General features: G+C 40.8%; 1 protein-coding gene across 1 annotated transcript; it reads right to left on the bottom strand.

Moving 5' to 3' along the window:
• Window positions 1-4,716: 4,716 nt before the first annotated feature.
• On the bottom strand, window positions 4,717-13,837 carry F3 (coagulation factor III, tissue factor). Its single transcript, XM_034779926.1, has 6 exons — window positions 13,629-13,837; window positions 12,127-12,241; window positions 8,374-8,558; window positions 7,730-7,911; window positions 7,440-7,599; window positions 4,717-5,730 (listed from the first exon to the last, which is right to left on the bottom strand). Exons 1-6 carry the CDS (start codon window positions 13,714-13,716, stop codon window positions 5,585-5,587), a joined length of 876 nt encoding a protein of 291 aa, XP_034635817.1. The 5' UTR covers window positions 13,717-13,837; the 3' UTR covers window positions 4,717-5,584.
• Between the last annotated feature and the right edge of the window lie 205 nt (window positions 13,838-14,042).

The following is a 14,042-nucleotide window of genomic DNA, read 5'->3' as shown; positions in this document are numbered from 1 at the left end:
CTCCAGCATGGACCAAAAGGGAGACACTGGATCTGATTCCTGTATGGGGAGAAGCATCTGTGCAGGCCAAACTCCGGTCAAAAAGAAGAAATGCAAATATATTTGCCAAAATCTCACAGGGCATGGACAAAGGCTACAACAGGGACACACAGCAGTGCCGTGTGAAAGTTAAGGAGATCAGGCAAGCCTACCAAAAGACAAAGGAGGCAAACGGTTGCTCCAGGTCAGAGCCCCATACATGCCATTTCTAAGACCAGCTGCATGGCATTCTAGGTGGGGACCCTACCACTATCCCACCACTGTCCGTGGACACCTGCAAGGGGGAAGTCTCACGAAACAGGGAGGAGGATTTTGCGGATGAGGAAGAGGAGAAGGAGGAGGAGAATGCGCAGCAGGCAAGCGGTGAATCTGTTCTCCCCGGCAGCCAGGAACTTTTCATCACCTTGGAGCCAATATCCTCCCAAGGTGGGATTCCTGACCCTGAAGCCGGAGAAGGCACCTCTGGTGAGTGCACATTTGTATCTACAGTACAGGGTTTAAAAGCAATAGAGTTTAATGTTTGATTTGCCCTGAGGAACTGGGATGCATTCACGGCCAGTAGAGCTACTGGAAAGGTCTGTTCACATGTCTGCGGATGGCGCGGGAATCCTCCAGGGACATCTCCATGAAGCTCTCCTGGAGATACTCTGAAAGCCTTTGCAGAAGGTTTCTGGGGAGGGCTGCCTTATTTCTTCCTCCACGGTAGGACACTTTACCACGCCAAGCCAGTAGCAAGTATTCTGGAATCATTGCAGCACAAAGGATGGCAGCAAATGGTCCTGGGTTTTGGTTGCATTCAAGCAACATTCGGTCTATATCTTTCTGTGTTAGCCTCAGTAGAGTGATATCATTCATGGTCACCTGGTTGAAATAGGGGATTTTTTGTAAGGGAACTGTAAAAGGACCGCGTTCATGCTGGGCCATTTGCGCTTGGCTAAAAGGGATCATCCCAAAGAATAGCCACGCGGCAGGGTGGGGGTAGGTGTGTGCTGCCCATCCACCCGAAAACCGCAGCCCCTCCTTTTAAATGTGAAACCCAACCCATTGCTTGCTCTGGGAAAGGAGGACGCTGCAATTTGAAACCATTCCTACATGTTATGAAGGCAGAAGAAGCCAACCCCGCGTACCTTTTGGCTTACCATGGATGCCTGGAAACCGAATTCTATTGCCCAGCCGTGTGTGTGATGTGTCACCATACTGGCAGACACTCAATATAAAAGGCAAAATGCGATCTTGTACCTGAAGCACATGTGCTGTCTGCTGTGAATTGCTTGATTCACTGTGAAAGAGTCTCCCTTTTGTTCTCAGAAATGTATCATCTTAAATGTTACTCTCCCTTTTTATCTCCTCCCAAGTGCAAATGTTTCTATGCTCCCCCTATCATCTCTGTCCCTGAGGTTATTGCAGATTAAAAGGCGAAAAAAACGCAGTCGCAATGACATTTGCCGAGCTCATGCAGTCCTTCTGCACTGATAGGACACAGCTTAATGCATGAAGGCATTCAGTGGCAGAGGCCAGGAAAGAATTAAGTGAGCGCGAAGAGTGGAGGCAGGAGGCGATGCTGAGGCTAATGGGGGAGGAAACGGACATGATGAAGTGGCTGTTGGGGGAGCAAACAGACATGATGAAGCATCCGTTGGAGCTGCAGGAAAGCCAACAAGAGCACAGACCCCCGCTGCATCCACTGTATAACCACATGCCCTCCTCCCCAAGTTCCATATCCGCCTCACCCAGACGCCCAAGAATACGGGGGTGGAGGCTCCGGGCACCGAGCCGCTCCACTCCAGAGGATGGGCCAAGCAACAGAAGGCTGTCATTCAAACAGTTTGATTGTTAGTGTGGCTACAATAAACAATGTGGCCTTGTCCTTCCCTCCTCCCCCACCCCACCTTGTTCATTATCTCTTTTTTTTTAATTAATAAAGAATGTATGGTTTCAAAACAATAATTACTTTATTTCGAAGGGCGGAGGGTGGTTGGCTTACAGAGAATTAAAATCAACAAAGGGGGCGGGTTTGCATCAAGGAGAAACAAACACAACTGTCACACCGAAGCCTGGCCAGTCATGAAAATGGTTTTCAAAGCCTCACTGATGGGTGGCACGCCTTGCTGTGCTCTTCTAATCGCCCTGGTGTCTGGCTGCTCAAAATCAGATGCCAGGCGATTTGCCTCAACCTCCCACCCTGCCATAAACGTCTCCCCCTTACTCTCACAGATATTATGGAGCACACAGCAAGCAGCAATAACAATGAGAATGTTGTTTGCGCTGAGGTCTGACCTACTCGGCAAACAGCGCCAGCAAGCTTTTAAATGTCCAAAGGCACATTTTCCCACCATTCTGCATTTGCTCAGCCTATAGTTGAACTGCTCCTTACTACTGTCCAGGCTGCCTGTGTAAGGCTTCATGAGCCATGGGAGAAAGGGGTAGGCTGGGTCCCCAAGGATAACTATTGGCATTTCAACATCCCCAATGGTAATTTTCTGGTCTGGGAAGTAAGTCCCTTCTTGCAGCTGCTCGAACAGCCCGGAGCTCCTAAATATGCGAGCGAACCTTTCCCGGCCATCCCACATTGATGTCGGTGAAACGTACCTCGTGATCCACCAGTACTTACAGCACCATTAAGAAGTACCCCTTGCGGTTTATGTACTGGCTGGCAAGGTGATCCAGTGCCAAGATGGAGATATGCATTCTATCGCTCCACCCCAGTTAGGGAACCCCATTGCAGCAAAGTCATCCAGTATAACCTGCACATTTCCCAGAGTCACTACCCTTGATAACAGAACGCCAATGATTGCATTGGCTACTTGGATCACAGCAACCCCCACAGTAGAGTTGCCCACTCCAAATTGATTCCAGACTCACCGGTAGCAGTCAGGCATTGCAAGCTTCCACAGGGCTATTACCACTCGCTTCTCAACTGTCAGGGCAGCTCTCATCTTGGTTTGCAATTGACTGTATAAAATGGATTTCTAAAAATTGACTTCTATAAAATTGATCTAATTGTGTAGAGTAGACATACCCTGAGAGACACTGACTTGTGCTCCATAGACTGAAGGGAGAATTTCTGGCAATTTGAAAAAGGAGCTCAACTAGGGAAAAGTGGGGGGTCCTCATTAGGCTTGAAGATGCCTTGCCCCCACCACTGATGTGGAGAGAAACGCACAGCATCCTGCTCTGTACAAGGCTTTTTCTTTTATTATATTTTGGCCTGCTGTATAGTTTCACACTCCATATTATAAGTGCACACAATAAATCACAAATAAGGAAAGGATATGATTCCTTTCTGCACAGGTGTCTGCTATTCATTAAGAAGGTGAGTATGCTGAACTAGTTACAAGGAGTAGGCAGATGTGATGAGAACAGGCAAATGTTAATTCATCTAATTATGGGAAATAAAATTCAGTGAGTTCAACACCTTTTTCTGGATCTGCTCCAGCATACCTCACTTTCTCACACACACCCTTTTCTAATGAATTCAGTGAGGCACCCATGCATGAAAGGAGAGATTACTTACATGTACATAATGAACCGCACTGATTAAACTGAAGACTATGTTCCAAATTCTAATTTCTGATCGTGTACACCCAGGCAAGCCCCTTGAAAGCAGTGGAGTTGTGCAGGAACAAGTGAGAGCACACTGTGACCCTCTGCCTATTTTAATCTGCTATAAATTTTCTTTGGTACAATTGTAATAGTCTCCTGTGTTGCAAGGCTCTGGAATTGTGCAGTATTTACTACCAGGCTAAACAATAATTAGCATTACAAAAATGCAGGCGTGTAATCTCTTTCACAGTTTGTCACTTATGCAATCCCATAAACTCTTTGTCCAGAGTTGTCATACGAGTAGTGATCCAAGTTAAGCTCATAATCACATTATTTTCATTTTATGCCTCTCAGCAGCAGACTTTCCCTCTGCAAAGAGCTGAGTTTGCTATACTAGAAGTAAGGGGTGAACTCTGATTATATATGCCATCCCAGTCTGTGCACCACTGGGCTAGAGTACAGGAGTCAGAACTAGGAAAACTGGCTTTTATTCCTGGCTCCACTAGGTTGCTGTTTTGCCTTAGGCCAGTTATGAAACATCTCAGACTCTGCTACCTCATCTGTAGAACAGGCATACAAATATTTACAGTTTTTTACCTTCTCTTATAGCAAGTCCTGTATAATGCAATAGAGATTATACTAATAGAGTTCTATATAAATTGCTCTAAATGTTTATAGAATGTAATGGATTGGGACATTATAAAAATTCTTCAAGATGGTATTCATTCCCTAATAAATTCAACAGGACTGTTCCTTAGGGAAGTTAAAATGCTTTGAGATCAACAGCTGAAGAGCACTAAACAGAACTACAGTATATATTTTTAAATTGGAGATGATACAACAAGCCAGCCTACACTAGTAACATATGAAGTGGGATTACTCAGGAATTAATGCAAAAGTAAGAGCAACCTAGGACACTTTATGACTTTTTGTCCAGTTCAAAAGTTGTGTCTTCTCACATGGTGTCCCCCCTCCCCGCCCCCCGGGGTAGCTGACTGGATGTTCTGTTTTACAAAGCAATAATCTGGGGCCTGAGTTTCTAAAAGAGGCCAAGCTCTGCTCCACATTATTTCTTAGATCCATGTTTAACTTTATTTCTAGAATGAACATTGCTCTGCAAGAATGAGTCTTTTGTTTTCCCATTCACCTTTATTTCAGTAAGAAAGTATAATAAATAAGTTACCACAATATATACAAATATACCAATATAAAAATTATTCCCATTTATAAACATCATAAATATATTAAAAATTATAGTAGTAGGAACCACCTCCAAATCACATCACCTAAGTAGTTCATTTATATAGACATCCCATTATAAAAATAAAATAGTGATCTCTCAAGTGTTTAATCATCAGTATAAAATATAAATGATAAATTCTACTTCCTATTGAGTATGTGCAGGAAATTAGTTACCTATTGATTCAAATGAATTGCAAATATTGCAAATTCCTAAGTTTACTACTTGGAGTTGTCTAAAGTATATTTAAAAGGTTAGACAAGTAATTCTGTCTCATATTGATAACAGGTTCCTCTTCTGAAAATGACTGTTAGTTTGGATCTGTTGTATTATGGTTTAAATATGTTAAATTTTTGATATGGTACTCTCACTACCTCACAAGTGAACTTGTTAGGATGTCATATAGACAGTCATTTATTTACTTTTGATAACCTATATCAACTGATATACAGAATAACCAATTTAAAATTGACTTATCCAAAAAGTGCAGAAGGAAGAGTAGTGTTTTCATATCTGTGAGCTAACATTTCATCAGTTTACTAACATTGTTAAAATCAAAACAAAACAGGGTTTAAAAAGGTAGTGTTTTTTGCTTTAAATATAAAAAAAAAGTTTCACAGAAACAGGAAGTGTTCCTTTACACTTAAGTAAAGGTTAATAATATTTAGAGACAGTAGTTTTTTCCCCACAAGTACCATAAGTGTTTGTCTGGGAATGCAGCAGCATTTGAAGTAGTAAGAAAAGGCACTTCTTATGTTTTTCCTAAACATCAGTAAGTGGCATGGTTTCTTTTTCCTTTGCAGCTCTTGTTTTCTTGCATTTATACAGGGTCACAGACAAGCCAATGATTGCAATGAGGATTACAATGGCTACAGCTGCTATGATAATAAACACTTCGGTTCCATACGCTGGTTGGGGGGAGAGAAAAAGCAAGCAAAGAATTAATAGCTCATCAGTGCATACAGATTTTTATATAGTGGTAATTTGCTTTACCTTAATGTCATAACTAACATGGGTCCCAATCCTACAAAGGTATTGAATACCTCCCATGAGGTGCAAAAACCATTCAGGTCCCCTTGAAGCCGGTCCCTTCCTATGAGGGACTCTGAACCTCAAAGGATCAGGCCCTCAGTTATAGCTATAAATGTCATGCTTGTGCAACAGTTTTGTACACTAACAAAAAACTTATTCTAGGGTTTTAAACTGCCAAAACCAAAAACAGTTTAGACAAAGTTTACTGAACTCAAGTATTTTGTGATATCACATTGAAAATTCTGTATTGAGGGAACGGTTTATTTTGTGGATGGTAGGGAGAGGACAATAAGGTTTGGGAGAAGAAAAGGTTTCTGCTTATTAATATAAAATGCACAGATTATTTCCCTATTGTGAAAGAGGAGGGAGCATAAGGGAGAGCTGACAGCACTGATTGACAACCTGATATACGGTATTTTAAGTAAAATGTTTGTCTTGATACCAATGAAGGATAATGCTTAAACAAAAAACACCCCATAACCAAAAAACAACCCCACACACATACACACACCCTCCCTCCTCCCGTTCCCCTCAAAGCAACTACTATCAAAGGGCACAATGGATAAGACTCCTTCCCAGTGCCATTCCCTCACTGACCTCTTCATTGTTTGATAAAGAGCTTATATATTTGCCTGGTTGGACACATTTTTAATTTACACAATTTGGGGAAACCAGTTAAGATTATGGGCGTTACAACTTGAAGGACAGTAAACCTTAAAACAGTGGTTCTCAAACTTTTGTACTGGTGACCCCTTTCACACAGCAAGCCTCTGAGTGCGACCCCCCCAATAAATTAAACACACTTTTTAATATATTTAACACCATTATGAATGCTGGAGGCAAAGTGGGGTTTGCGGTGGAGGCTGACAGCTCGCAACCCCCCATGTAATAACCTCACAACCCTCTGAGGGGTCCCGACCCCCAGTTTGAGAACCCCTGCCTTAAAAGATCACCTGCACTTGAGAAAATGACTAGAGCACAGGAAAAAAGCAGGAGTTAGCCTCATTCAGATATATGGACAGCTCCTACTGACTTTAAGTCTTACATAGTTTGCTGGCATGTGTATCTAAAGGCTTCATTATGCAAGCACTCACTATTGGGCCACTAGTTGGGAAAATTTCATTATATGTAAACTAGTATTTATCAAAGGCAAGAAAAGGGAAACAAGAAAAATATAGGCCCAATGATGAGGCAATTTGAAATCTCAGTGAAAAGTCATCAATGCAGGCCACCCAAAGAGGAAAAACTTTTTTTTAAGGTGAACAGGTAATTGTGGATGGTGGACAAAGGTGGGATGTTCAAAAGCGCTCAGTGTTGGCCTAACAGCTCCCACTGAAGTCAATGGCAATTTTGTGATATGGTAGAAATCTCAGTGAAGATTACCTCATGGAGATTTCTTCTCATGGGTTTTCCATGTGGGAGGGGTAAACCGGCCCATAGTAATTTAAACAGGAAGCCATTTGTTCTAGAATCAATAAAACTTGTATACCTCAATGTTTCATACAGAGAATGAGAATTTTTTTTGGTTGGAATGCAAGAGACAGCAAGAAAAACAGTCTATTTACTTGTTTCACCAGATACGTACCAGCCAAGCCGTCTATCTGATCACTGGTACACTTCACCTTGCTTTCTTGACTTTTGCGGTTCTCTCTGCGAGAGAGAATAGTTGCCTGTACAAAGAAGCAGTAGTTCTCCCCTTTGTCAATGCTTATTTCAAACTGATTACTTTTTGTCGTTGCCTCTTTCTATGTATAAAGAAAGAAAAACACATTCAAGACATTCTTTGTAAAAGTTTTAGCTCTCAATAGCACAGAAGTTTTGTAACTATAAAACATGCAAAATTAGAGGTATAGGAAGTTGAAAATAAGGGCTTACCTTTCCTGTACTTTGATCTTTCCAATAATAGAGTGTATATTCCAGGTCATTTTTAAAAATCTCTCTGATACTTTTAAAGCTTTTATTGGGAAATCTGTATGGTGTAAGTGGATCTTCAACCAACACTTTCAGCTTGGAGTCAGTTAGTTCATAAGTTTGAATCCCTGGTGTTCCAATTTTAGCTAATGCAAACATAAAAACATTTTTAGAATTCCAGGCATAGGAAAAACTTTATTGGCAAATATCCTTTTCACACAACATTCTCTATCACCACCTCAAAAAAAAAAAAATACACTCCCCACACAATCTCTCTACTTTACCAGGTTTAAACACAGTGCCTGTGTAACACAGTGACTGGCACAGTCAATGCATATTAATAAAATTTCAACATAGTGCATGGGGCTCACACAAAGCTCTAGGCACCACTTAAATCCTGTGTTAAGAGATAAAGTGGTGCATGAGGTCTTATGAAGTCCCCTGCAGTGGGAAAGACTTCAGTTACAGCTAAAAGGTGGTCAAGCATCACAAGAGCAAGAACCTAAACAGAAAAACTAGGCTCAATCCAAGCCCCATTGAATTAATTGGGGTGATATAAAAAAAAAAAGTGATGTGATAACAGACTATTACTAGGCAATCCTACTTACTCTGATTGTAAGGTGTGAATTTTGGGGAGATTGCATAAGGTGGCTCCTCAAACTTTTCTGTCCCAGAAAGCATTTCAGACACTATGTGTGCCGTATAGGTATCTTTTACCTTCTCCAGTTTATCAGTAACATCACACTCTGTTTCTTGTGTGTGGACACACACTTTTTCCCAGTTTGAGTTGATTCTGAAAGGAACCAAGAATGAAATATTGATACAACACTTTCTGAACAAAGTTTCATGCACATGCATACATTCATGCATGTAGTATACAATGCCTGGGATAAAATGGTTCGCAGTAATCCTCAAAGTCCAGAATTTTTACAATTTTTTCTGAATACATCATGCTTGTACCTGTAAACCATAGTCTATGCAGTTGAGTGGAAAAATCCATACTATGAAAACATGCTTGATTCATAGTTTAAAAAGTTGAACCAAGCAACTAAAATTTAACTCACAATGAACCAATCTACCTGCCTTCTGTCAATATGCAATATATAATTAAGGAAAGATGTTTTCTTCAGGGTATGCTTTGATTTGATAACATATTTTCATGTCTGTAAATTTAACCAGAAATTGCCACTCTGAATAATTTTGACACTGGTCATCTCCCCCCTCAAATCTGTATAGAAAGAGGTAAGAGGCAAAATGTTCACAAATGCCTCAGTGAGTAAGATCAGGGCCGGCTTGTGCTTGGGGCGGCACCTGGAGGGCGGCGTCGCGGCTGGGCTCACCACCCTCCCCCTGGCGCTCTGGCCAGCCGGGAAGAGTGGGGCCCTGGCCAGGCTCTCCGCCCTCCCCTGCTGCGCTCCCGGGCGGGGGGGCGGCTTTTTTGCCCGGGGTGGTACTTAGAGCCTTTGAAAATTTTACTCAAAAGCAATAATACATTTCCAGATATGTCCTAAAGAACCTCTAACTATCTTGAATGCACTGCTAGGAATGTGGAGGAGAGGGATCTGATAGGGACACTATCCATAGTTCATAAAAGAGACAATTAACTAATCTAGTTAATGTTGTCACTCGTTTACTAGATATTCTGCATATGGGTATGGGCATGGGCATAATTAAAACCATGTAACATATCAGTACTAGTCATACAGGAATAAAAACTTCAGTTCAGATACATTAATCAACTAACTGCAAAAAAATGACAAACTTCTCTGGGTGTCTAAATGCAAAGAGGGGTGCAGTTTCTATATTTTTCATAAATTAAAACAAGCAGATTTTTTAAAGATTATTTGCAAACAGGGGGAAAAAGTGTCTTTGTCCCTTTTTGCTTCATAAGGATATAAAAAGGAAGCAAAAAAATTAAGCTTGTATGTTGTTTGTTTTTTTAATGTTTAAAAGCAGAAATATCAAATCTGGCCTCCTCTGTTTTTGCTGGAGAATCAAAGGACAAGTGTGAGGGCTTTCACATAGTTCTGTTGAAATGGCAGGAGTGTTGAGTGTATGTTAACAAAGGGGTTTTCCTTCACATGTTTGTCAGAATTTTTAATTAAATAGGAGTTTACTCAGATTTCAGTTTCTTGTGATGTCATAATTCTATTAGTTTCAAAGTGGTTTACAGAGTCCTCTAGAAGAGACCGGGATGATAATACCTGATTTTCATAAACAGGAAAAAAAAAACAATAACCCATCTTGGCAGATTTTTTAAAAGCCACAATAAGGAAGCAAAAAAGGACACAAACTTTTAAAGTTACGTTGTCTTTATCTTTTTCCTCTGCCCATGAAAAATCCCACCTCTCCTGTGCACAGTAACCTTTTAAAAAAGCCCATAAACTAAATCCTATTTGAGACACAATGCCCTACAATTATTCTTAGCACAAGCACTGTTTTTGAAATCTTTGGACCCTTAATTTATGTATATAATTTGTAAAAATTAAGGCTCCAAGATTTGAAAAACAAAACAAACAAAAACAGTGCTTGTGCTAAGAATAGTTATGTCCATATTAGCACAGCTGTGGAGATCTACAATACTTACTAACAAGTCTCCTTGTACAGCTGTCTTCAGTTTAAAAATTAACAACTATATAGGCCACACCCATCTGACATATTCCTTGCAAGTAACAAAGGTTATTTAAACTTACATTGTTTAGTAGTTCTCTCAAAGATTCCATCCTTTTAGAAGTCTAAATCAGCTAAAATACTATTTTTAGCTTTCTTGTGAATCATTAATTGAAACTAATTGTGTTAAAGACACTTCTGCCTGTGAATTTACATGCAAGAAAATCTCTGAGACACATTCTTGAATTAGGACCAAATCCTGTTTGCCTTACTTGCACAAACAATCAGATTCAATTCAGTTAGATTACATACAAAGAGAATTTAGCCCTACAAAAGAGCCAAATAAAACTAAAAGGACTAGCTTTAGGCACCTAAAGACGAAAATAGTATCTAGCGGGATTTTTTAAATCGCTGAATGCCTAACTCCATAATGTCTGGATCTTACACTGCAAGTCAGGTGAGCAGACTGCTGTACTCATATGGTGTACCACTGAAATAGATGGGGCTCAGTGTCGGTGCAGCAGTAAACATGCTTGGATCACAGTGCAGGACTGGGGCTATGTCCATTTGTGTCTGTAGGCTTGGGCCCTTAGGTTACATTATACCCGTAGTTTTCAACCTTTTTCTATTTGTGGACCCCTAAAAAATTTCAAATGGAGGTCTGAACCCCTTTAGAAATCTTAAGACAGTCTGCAGACCCCCAGGGTTCTGTGGAACACAGGTTGAAAACCATTCTGCTTAAACATTTATTTTTATGTTAATTTTATAAAGGCTGCATCAGGAACATGGCAAAGTACGTTTAACCCCACCCCATGTGCACAGAGAAAAAAAAAATCCACAAGCGTTATTGGGTATTTCACCCATTGCTCATGAAATTTAGCCTCCAGTTGTAGACACTGGAACATGCCAGAAACTATTGAAGTACAATGCTTTCCAAAAAATGTGCAGACGGTTAATAATGCAGTTTCTCTTTGGGGCATGTTCAGTCATTGTTTTCATGACAATTCATAGACTGTGTGCACAGTGAGCATTTCATATTTGTCAGTTTTGTAATAAAAAATAAAATTAAGCACTTAATATGTGCCTGGATTTTATTAGCCCAGTGTTTTGAAGAAGTCTAACATTAATGTTATAAGCCATGAATTGGAGTAAGTCTAGGAAGTTAGATGGAGAGGTCATTTTTTTAAGGTTACCCAGTGAGATTAAGTAATACTGATCCACTTAACTAATGCATTAATCATTAAATTAGAATAAAATTAGTCATATCTCTGCAAATTCTCTCTCTCAACATTAAAAAGAGGGAATTGTTTTATAGATGAAAACTATGGTGTTTTTTAAAATGTAGAAGATCAAATTCTACACAGTCTTCGTGAAGGGGTGTAAACTGGTGCAAAATATTTTGGGCCAAATTTTTCAGTACCAGGTGGCCTGTACTGAAACCGCAGCGTCAAGATCTAGATCTGTACGTTTTATTTCTAGAATGAGCAGAATCAAAGCCCGGAATCAGGTACACCTGCACTTGGAAGCAACCAAAACTCAAAATAGAGATAACTTTCCTAAAAGTTCTCATGTTTGGACTCTGCATTACATTCATAGATTTAAGATATTTCAAATATTCTACCATGACTACACTTCTTTCTGCCTCAGTCACAAATGTCTTTTTAAAATTGACATTTACTACACTCTAGTGAGCATGGAGAGAAGGGGCAGGGGTACACCAGGCACTTGTGCTTACAATTATATCTACTTACCCAGATATTTTTACTGTATAGACATAGTTGGTTGGCACAGGTTGCCACTGTAGTATTGTTTTGAAATTGATTGATGACCAAGTTATATTAACTGCTGTTGACGGTTCTGAATTACCTTTAGAGACAAAAAAAAAAAAAAAAAAAAAAAAAAGAAAGTTGTGATGAGTCACACTGTGTAGAGCTCTAAATTTATTACATTCCCTATTTAGCAGAAGTGAGATTTCTATAAGTAAGGTGCCACAAGTACTCCTGTTCTTTTTGCGGATACAGACTAACACGGCTGCTACTCTGAAACCTATAAGTAAGTATCTGTGATTATAATAAAATTCTGTTTGTGAGAAATAATTCACAGAAATCATACTCATTTTACTTCTGCCATGGGAAATTCCTTTAATGCTGAATGTGGGAAGAAAGTTCCTCTTTTTCCCCTCCGTGATCGGAATCTTTTGTAATTCAGCCTAGTTGTTTCCCTGGCCACCAAATCAAATGTGCAGAAAGACCATTTGATACATCTAGGAACAGTTCAGAATTGTGCTTGCTTCTAGTGTTTCCTTCTGCTTTTAAGCCAACACAAGCATTGTATAAAGAGTTTGCAAAGACTTGAAGGAAATGTGAGATTTTGCATAATATTTGACATTCATATTTACCATATACAGTATAGGTAAAATCCATCTATAGTTATAGTTGCTGTGGAATCCAATAACTGAATTTCCTGATTTTTATTCAGATGAATTCTCAGTCATAGTAATGGCATATTATTTGCCTTTTTCTTTTAAAAAGCACACACAGACAAGCAAATTGCATACCAAAATAAATGCACAATTTCATTCTATAAGTATCTAGTCAGTTAAATAGTTATGTTTATGTAAACGTGTTTAATGATTTTTATTTATGCACAGAACACTATAAAGAAAAATAAGTGCATGTATATTGTATTATTGTTTACTCTAGTATTAATTTCTTAATTTTCAACCATTTCCAATCACAAATTTAATGAAGTCTAAATTCAACTTAAAGAACTAGAAGTATGTGAAAAACATACAACACTAGCCAATAAAATAGAAATAATTGGTTTAGAATTGTTTTATAATCTATTTGTTTGCTTGTATGAATATCACCTAATTGATATATATATATAGATATATATTAAACATATAGCCAAAAATTAGAGCTGTCCAAACGGGCGATATTGAAAAGAAACTCCAAATAATTCCAGTCAAATGTTGGTCGGTAACCAGACCAGCACATATAATTATTAATAAGTTTAAGAGCCTCCTCTCCCACATCCCACAGGTATCTCGGTGTGCCGCTTATCCTCTGCGGCGGGCAGCCCCTCGGGCCGGCACAGGGCAGGCAGACTGGTCCGTGGGGCGCCCCACCACCGCTGGGCACTGCCGCAGAGAGCCAGCTCCATACAGTAACATGGGAGCGGTGCCAGCCTAGCAGGCAGCCCCGACCAGGTGAGGCGCGAAGGCACGCAGCCCCGGGGCAGCGGCACTCACTTGAGCAGGGGTCCAGCTGGGAGAGCAGCGCGGCCAGGAGCAGCGCCCGGCCACAGGCTGCTACTAAGGCGTCCAAAGCGCTCGCCATCCCTCGCGTCGCGTCGCGTCCTCGGCAGCGGAGAAGGGAGCAGGGATCCGGCTTGAGCGATGCGAGGCAGGTACCTGTAGCGTAGCGGTGGCTGCCGGAGCGAAATCTGCCCAGGAGGCGGGGTTGACCCTATTTATAGCCTTGCGCTGCCCCCGCCGAGGGCCGGGGAGCCGGGCGGTGCGCGGAGCAGACGGGGCGGGCTCGGGGATGAGTCACGGACGGTGATTCAGCTGCTGCGCCTGCCGCACGGAGGTGCGGAGTTCAGAGCCGCTCCCCTAGGCCAGGTGCCTGGCGCCAGGGGACAGAGCGACTGAGGCTGGGGCCCC

The sequence above is a fragment of the Trachemys scripta genome, chromosome 8, assembly GCF_013100865.1.
Source record: "Trachemys scripta elegans isolate TJP31775 chromosome 8, CAS_Tse_1.0, whole genome shotgun sequence".
Lineage (NCBI taxonomy): Eukaryota > Metazoa > Chordata > Testudines > Emydidae > Trachemys > Trachemys scripta.
The sequence above is the reverse complement of the archived record's forward strand: the minus strand, read 5'-3'. Positions and strand labels throughout refer to the sequence as shown.

Bases quoted from the DNA above. Each gene is read 5' to 3' on its own strand.
- F3 (XM_034779926.1), bottom strand. From the start codon at position 13,716: ATGGCGAGCGCTTTGGACGCCTTAGTAGCAGCCTGTGGCCGGGCGCTG. The intron at 12,242-13,628 runs GTGAGTGCCGCT...TTGTCTCTAAAG, and splicing joins CCAGCTGGACCCCTGCTCAA to GTAATTCAGAACCGTCAACA. The intron at 7,912-8,373 runs GTAAGTAGGATT...TGTTTGCATTAG, and splicing joins ATTCACACCTTACAATCAGA to CTAAAATTGGAACACCAGGG.